Source organism: Cygnus olor, chromosome 8 (genome assembly GCF_009769625.2).
Source record: "Cygnus olor isolate bCygOlo1 chromosome 8, bCygOlo1.pri.v2, whole genome shotgun sequence".
In the NCBI taxonomy this organism is placed as follows: Eukaryota; Metazoa; Chordata; class Aves; order Anseriformes; family Anatidae; genus Cygnus; species Cygnus olor.
The window spans coordinates 22,931,251-22,938,755 of NC_049176.1; the positions used below are offsets into that span (position 1 = coordinate 22,931,251).

At 44.2% G+C, this 7,505-nt stretch overlaps 1 protein-coding gene across 1 annotated transcript; it reads left to right on the forward strand.

Moving 5' to 3' along the window:
• Nucleotides 1–289: 289 nt before the first annotated feature.
• Nucleotides 290–7,136, forward strand: MMACHC (metabolism of cobalamin associated C). The gene is made up of 4 exons (XM_040565936.1): nt 290–911; nt 3,669–3,863; nt 4,196–4,348; nt 4,788–7,136. Exons 1-4 carry the CDS (start codon nt 840–842, stop codon nt 5,082–5,084), a joined length of 717 nt encoding a protein of 238 aa, XP_040421870.1. The 5' UTR covers nt 290–839; the 3' UTR covers nt 5,085–7,136.
• The last annotated feature ends 369 nt before the right edge of the window (nt 7,137–7,505 follow it).

Consider the following 7,505-nt stretch of genomic DNA (forward strand, 5'->3'; position numbering starts at 1 on the left):
GAAGCTGGAAATACAGAAAGAAGTATATAGAGGAAAAAAATAAATAAAAAAAAGCGCGATCCTTCTGTCTTCCTCCTACATAGGGCATGGATACAATAAGAAACAGCTCTTGGGGTTCTAGAAGGTAAAGGGAACTCCTGAAGGAAGGAAATTTGTAAATCCGAAGCAGTTCTGTGCCGAAGAACTGGCAGGTCTGATGTCCTGACACTTCACAAAACTCAGGATTAACAGTGGGAAAAGGTTGCAGAACTAACCATAAAGATTATGGCAAGCTGCTATAAAGGTTATGGTAAAAAAGTCCAAATCTGAGGCTTGGTCTCTGATGTGGCAAATGTGCTGACAGGTTATAGGGAGCTGCAAACAATACGTGCTTTCAGATAGGGAAAGTTTTAACGTGGAGGCTTTGTTATCTATTTTAGCGAGCACTGTCCACACACACAGGGACAGGGGGCTTTCAAACGGCGCACGATGAAAAACAAGAGCACAATACAGCGTGTTATAGTATGGGTGGGCACACGGTGCGACTGTGAGGAAAATTAGCTCTAACAGAGGCAATGCCTCGCTCGGACGCACAACAGCACACACCCGTTAGAAATGGCGGGACCCTACTGAGGCGGTAACCCAACCGCCACTAAGACACGGAGCCCCTGCCCCGCCCCGCGCGCGGAGCCCTCTGGGACATGGAGTCCGCGCCGGGTAACCCAGCGCGGCGGGGATGGAGGCGCGCACTACAACTCCCATGATGCTTTGAGGGGCGGACCGTCTCCTAGGAGACGCGGCGCCTCGCGTTCCCGGCGGCCAGAACTACCCTTCCCGTGAGGCCCCGCGCGGCGGGCGGCATGGAGGGCCGCGTGGCGGAGCGGCTCCGCGGCGCGCTGGGCCCCTTCGGCTTCGAGGTGCACGCCTTCAAGGTACTGACGTCATGCCGGGAGGGAGGGGGTACCGTCGTGACGTCACCCGCGGTGACGTCACCACTCGGCGGCTGGTCGGCGGCAGGGGGCGCCGCCAGCCCGGGAGCCGTGAGGAGGAGGAGGAGGAGGAGGAGGAGGAGGAGGAGGGGGGGGGGGGGGGGGGGAGGAAGGGCACGGGGCTGAGGGGGGCGCTGGGATAAAGCTGCCCCGGGCAGCCCGTCCGGCCCTGCTGAGGAAGGGGGCTAAAGAAAGGTACGTGTGGCCCCGGGGAGAGTAAAGTCCCGTCAGCGGGTTTAAAATTTAATCTAAACGCGGAGCCGGCTCCGCATTTCGGCGCCAATTTCGGCCCCTTGTGTGCTCCACGGTGGGGCTGTTCCTCGATTAACCCACGAACCCTCTTTGCCCCCGCTTAAAAGTCTTCCAAACCTCTCGCACCGTTATTAAATCAAATACTGGTTTGTTTCCTCAGCCTTCAGCCAGTCAAGACATTGAGTCAGTTGTGCAAGGTCACTGCTCTTGCCTCAAAAAGGTCGTTGCTGCTGCCTTATTCTACTTATCCGTGGTGCTTGGGTTTTCCACGATGACAGGTCACCTCTCCTCTGCATTATTCGGCCATTACAAGGGGAAGATTACGTTGTCAATGTTAATCTAGTAGGAAAGAGACCTTCAATGAAAAAATGATAATCTATCTAGAATAAACATGACCTTCCCCTCCTCAGGGCAAGTCGTATTTGTCACCTGAAATAATAGTATCTTCCGTGGTGTATTTGTTATCTGGCGGAAAGTAAAAGGGAATGAGGCTCTGAGAGAAAGGAAATGTCCAAAATGTGGAGGAGAATTTAATAATACTGCTTTCGCAACACATGGCAGCAGAATTATAGGCAGAACCCAGACCAAAAAAAGGCTGCAGCTGCCAGAGGGAAAGCTTACGGCACTGTGTCTTTCTAGATTTAATTTTCTTACAGCTTGCCCTGGTGTATTGACTGATGTAAAACGGGAAATTAGCAAACCTTAGATTCACATCTGTGTAATTTCTTTAGCATCTGAATTCAGCATCTTCAACGAGAGCCACAAAACTGATTACACTTTGGGGTTGACGTAAGAATGCATCTTTATAGTAAACTGAGTTTACCCTTGCTTACGTATGTGCAGGTCTGGCTGCTACTGTCACCTCTAAAGTCACTTTCACATTAATTTCACTGATACTTAGAGGTGATCGGTACCTCGCACCTTCAGGCTAAATATCAGCGTTACACCACACATCTTTCTGAGTGTTAGACTTGGTCCTTAGGGCATCCCAGGAGAGTGGGAGTCGTCATAACCCAAAGACTGGTGGTATTGTGCAACACGTTAGTGGTGGAGCGTGAGGCTTTCAGTCATTACCTCCTCCTGTTCGGCAGCTGCTGGTCTTGTCCCTCTCCTCCTGGTCATGTCCTCCTGCCACCCCGGCTTGACCCCTCTGGGCTGTGTTACATCCAGCCCCGAAAAACAGCTTCAGACTGTGGCCATGTCACAATCCATGCACTACAGCTGATGTTCTGAGGGACTCTAGCGCTGCTAGGAGCTTCACATCCTTCATTTTCACACAGAAATGTTTCCTGCTGAAGCAGTATATCATGCAACTTGTCATATGAGCAAAACAGAAGTACCAGTTTCTTCCTGGCTGAGACAGAAAATTTAAACAAAACATAAGAAATAAACTCACAAAATGATAGACTTTTTCTAACTAGTGAGAGGCATCACAAGAATCAACTGATCGGCAAAACCAGAAGGCACGAAGTAGCACAGGGACAGATTACAGGATCTTATAAGGACCTTACTTTCAGTCAGTGAACTCCAGCGAATGGCTCTGCACCAGGAATAACTGAGGAGTGAATGTGCTCTTGGAAAAGAGCATTAAACTGATACAGGGAAGATTTCAGAGCACGCCGCTATTCAGCTTTCTGCTGTGTCAGTGACAGCTGGATGCCCCTCCTCCACGTGACACAGCTAATTGTGACTTGCACCACCTCACTCCAGTACGCTGGCTTTAAGCAGAAAAAGACTTTGGATGCTTCAGCTCTTGAGCTGATTATAACCTGTAGTCCGTGCTTTATTTCCTGCGTGGTCTCCTGCAGTTAAAAGCCCTTTGAGGTCTTTTGCGTGTTTGTCTAGTCAGAGAGGTCTGCTTTTCTGGCATATAGGTTCTGTGAGTTTTTTGTTACAGGCAGGGACATTTGTATGCGGGATTTTAATTCATAATGAACCTGCTTCCACTGGCACAACCGGCACTTGCTGTGAAAGTGAGTCATGTTAAATCAGATCACTGAGTTTTCAGGTGACAGAGGGGTTGTGACCTGACTAACTCCTACTAAGAAGCAATACAAGCAGTAGGAAACTTGTCTAAGGAAGGATCCAAGGGAGAAGCAGAGAAAACAACTGTAAAAGCTTTATCTAAACCCAAACATCTGATTTGCATTGGCAAGGCTGGTTGCTCGTACTTCCGTCTGTGGTTTCTGAGCAGAGCTGGATAAAGGGCAGTCTTGAGCTGAATGTGGGAGATCACTCTTATCTCTCACATCAAGTACACCTTTCAGAAACTCTAAATCCCAGTATGCAAAAGAACCTGGTTTGAATGGAAAGCACTCAGGCAGGCTGCTTATCTGGGTTGCAAATGAAGGTGGCTACACTTCTTTCTAGCATTTTAAATTCCTGCATGCCCACTAGCAAAAGCGTGGGGTCCCTGTTTTAATGGAGATTTGTTTTTCTTTGCCAAAGGTTGGATGGTACAATGCTGTTCTCCAGCCGGCCTTTCATCTCCCCTACCCAGATGACACACTGGCCTTCGTTGTCCTCAGCACTCCTTCGATGTTTGACAAAGCCCTTAAACCTTTTGTGAACAAAGAACGGTTAAAAATAATCCGGGATCCTGTGGATCAGTGTGTTTCTCATCATTTGTCAGGTGTGAAGGAGGTAAGAGCCTGAAATACTCTTTTTACTACTGTGGCATATTAACAAACAGGTGGATTGAGCAGTAGACAAAGCCTTCCAGGTCCCTGCACTTTCTCCGTAGAATGATGAAGCATTATTCGTATTCTGTCTCTGCCATTACAAGCTGTAGCTATGTGGAGTGCTTTACAGTCACAATTTGAAAATCCAAGGCCGCAAGCACGCTGATAAGATTGCAGTAGCAGGATGTGGAAATTTACAGGCTTCTCATAGTGCCTGATTTGCTAGGATCTAGCATTTCTGTGGTGGCAAGTCGTTTCCCATGAGTTTGGGCTGATGTTTTTGTCTTTTCACAGAAATTCCCTGACCAGAAAGTGGATATCATCTTTGATTATGAGATCCTGCCAAGCCGAAAGCCCAAGTTCTTGGCACAAACAGCTGCCCATGTTGCTGGAGCTGCATATTACTACCAGAGAAAGGATGTGAAGCTTGATCCTTGGGGGAAAAAGGTGAGGCAAAATCACAGTCTGGGAAGAAAAAAACACCAAAATGCAATCACTGAACTGTACAACATTTTTTTTACCCACTAGCTCTTCCTGCAGATAAACAGAGAAAAATATCTTGATCTCTTAAATCTTCTTAGGTGAATAAAGTTCAATGTAAAAGACCTATTGGTTGTAGCATTATAAATAGGGGAAAAAACACGCTGTAGTTAATTTCTATGTTAAACTTTCAAAAAGAAACCCCTCTACATTACAGTATGGGGGGGGGTGCACAGGAAAATGGGAATTCAGTGCCAAATGTTCAGGAAAGAGCTTTCCCTTCTTGCCTTTATAGCACTCCAGTAGGGGGCTAGGACTGAGAAATTGCATCAAAACTTGATGTTTGAACTCCAACCATTACTACAGACCACATGAAACATGCTAGATCTTTCTTTTTTACTTCCAGAAGATCTATGGCGTGTGTATTCATCCCAAGTATGGCGGTTGGTTTGCTATCCGAGGTCTCCTCCTGTTCCCAGATATTCAGGTCCCATTCCTGCAACAGTCTGCCCCTGTTGACTGTGTGAGCACAGAGGAGGAGAGAACTGAATTGCTGGAGCAGTTCAATTTCCACTGGCAGGACGGCCGCTACAGGGACATAATTGAAGTGAAGGAAAGGTACTCAGAGGAGCAGAAAGCCTACTTTGCCACTCCCCCAGCAGAGAGATTCAGACTGCTAGGGCTGACACATTTCACAGAGTAAAGCGGTTCCATGAAGAGGCTGGGCACGAGCAAAGCGTAACTCCCCAGCACCTACTTACCCGTGGTGCTGAGGAGGAAGGTGTGCTGATACAGAGAGTGCAAATCCAAGCATTGCGGACCGTGTCTCAGTCCAAACATCAGCTTCTCAGAGTTGAGAGGGAGCACTGCATTGTAGCTCTTAAGGTCTCGAGGAAGGTGGAAGCAGTCTGTTCCCTGCTGTTGCTGAGTTGGTAGGTATTTTTGGGAGCCTGGTTAAGATACCCACTAGTTGTTGGTTGGGCAAAGTTCAGAAACCTTGGCAATTAGGAAACTCATGCCGCTCATTGGAAAAGTTATGTTTTTCTCAAGAATTTTCTTTCCTAATATTTTGGTTTTACTCTGTATAAGAGTGAAAAAGTTTATTTCAGAACACAATGAATAAGATTATTTCTTTTGGTCTGAACTCAGAGCAGATACTTTTAGATGCATCCAGGATTTTCTTACCCTGTGTCATATCTCTCCCTAGAGAATACATGTTCAGTCCTCAGAAAAAAAGGGTTTTTTCTACATTTCTTCACTTGTAATGAATCTGGCTTAAATTAGTTAATAAAACTTTTCTGAATTACTTAACCTGGAAAGAAAATTCTCCAGAGATAGTTTCACTGAGTGGCATGGTCCTGTGCTGGAAGCAGAAGTAAGCAAAACACAGTCAACAGCAGCCTCCTTTTTCACAGTAGTTATGAAAGGGAAAGGGACAGTGTAAAGGTCGTAGCTTGAGTCTGATACATTTCCTCTTCACTCAGGGTCAGCTTCTCAGAACAAGGTGGAGTCCTTAGGTCAATTTTGAAGCGCTTACCATACAACAGCCTACTAAAAACCTGGAAAAGATACTGAATAATGGCTATGAGTGGAATTTTTACTCACATTAAGATAACTAATTGAAAAAGTCAGTTCTCATGACCTTTTCCTAAGGTAGATGAGGCTTGAATTTAAAATATTTTCCAGTGCTACACCAGCAACACCACAGTTTTAAAACTCTAGTTTCCTGTTACAGTTTCTATATGAAGGAGATCATAAACTTGCACACATCTGAAAGCCGCTACACAAAGCATTGTTGCACTCAGAGACAAGCAGATAAAAAGGGGGAAAATATTCATGACTTTCACATTACATACATTGCTGGTTAATACAGCTTCAGAGAGCAACAACTTCTTTAGATGACGGTTCTGTTAAATTTGTTCATAGGTCACAGTGGCAGGGGAGTTTGGGAATTAATTTACCTTTCAGCATGCACTTTGAGGCTTGCACCTCATTAAAATAATACATTATAATAAACGAAAAGAATGTTTTGTGGAAGTTCTGTTACTTGACTGTAGTGCAATGTTGCAAATTGCTAAGCACTTTTTCCCTTTCCCTGATACCAACATAATTATAAAAAACCATTCACTTCGCAGAACTGAGCCCTTTCTTTCTATCTTGTGTTGTGGTTCTTCATCCCTTTTGGAGACCCAAACACTGAAGTTGCCCTAACAGTAAATCGCTGCTTGATTCAAAATCAAGATTCAGCATAACAAGTTTGTTTTTCTCTAAACAGAGTAGTGAGCATGTGATCACCGATTGTTCAGTGTATTTGCTGTTACAAAAATGTTTGTTATTTTCCATGCTTTGTTCACTGCAACTGGCTAAGGCATGCAGCTGCCTTACTGTGTGATAGTGGCATTGTGATTTTTAAGTCAGACAAAATAATTGTTTAAATTATTGTTTAAAATAATTGTTTAAATTCTGTTCATTATAGAATTACTGCTGGTTGAAATGTTGGTTAACCTTCCGGAACTTCCAAAAATCATTATGAAGTACTGATTCTCTTAGAAGGATAAATACAAAACAGAATTGGATTTTTCTTTTCACATGACAATTTAAAGTAAAATTGGGAGTTGATGATTTCTTACAAATATTTAGTATTTTGTCTTAGTTCACGCCTTAAACATTACCATAGTCATTTCATTACAATTTTTTGTAATTTATTTCTCTTCATATGGTATTTTGGTTAATAAAATGTACAATAAATTTGTAAGTAATCCTGAGAACTGAGTATTTTTATTTAAGCTAGGCAATGATTAATTTGTGGAGAGCTGAGGATGTCAAAGTGAGAATTGATCGCCATGTTTTTAAACATACTGAAAGTATTGATCTACATAGGACAGACAAAAGACAGCATTTGAAAACAAAAGAAAAACTTAGTGATCTTAGCAGAAGCTTGTAAACTATTAAAGCAGGCTCACCTGGGATACTGCAACATAAAACATACAATGTAGTAGGAATTAAGTCTAAAAGTGTTTATCTTCAGTAGGTCATTTGAGCAAGATTATTTAACAACAAGCACATGACGAGGCACTTTGATTTTCTTCCTCTATTCTAGCAGTAACAAAAGTTCAAGGTGTCC

What these genes read in the sequence shown, in the direction of transcription:
- MMACHC (XM_040565936.1), top strand. Translation starts at nt 840, where the DNA reads ATGGAGGGCCGCGTGGCGGAGCGGCTCCGCGGCGCGCTGGGCCCCTTC. An exon ending in ATTTGTCAGGTGTGAAGGAG is followed by an intron (nt 3,864 to 4,195) that starts GTAAGAGCCTGA and finishes GTCTTTTCACAG; the next exon opens with AAATTCCCTGACCAGAAAGT. An exon ending in TTGATCCTTGGGGGAAAAAG is followed by an intron (nt 4,349 to 4,787) that starts GTGAGGCAAAAT and finishes TTTTACTTCCAG; the next exon opens with AAGATCTATGGCGTGTGTAT.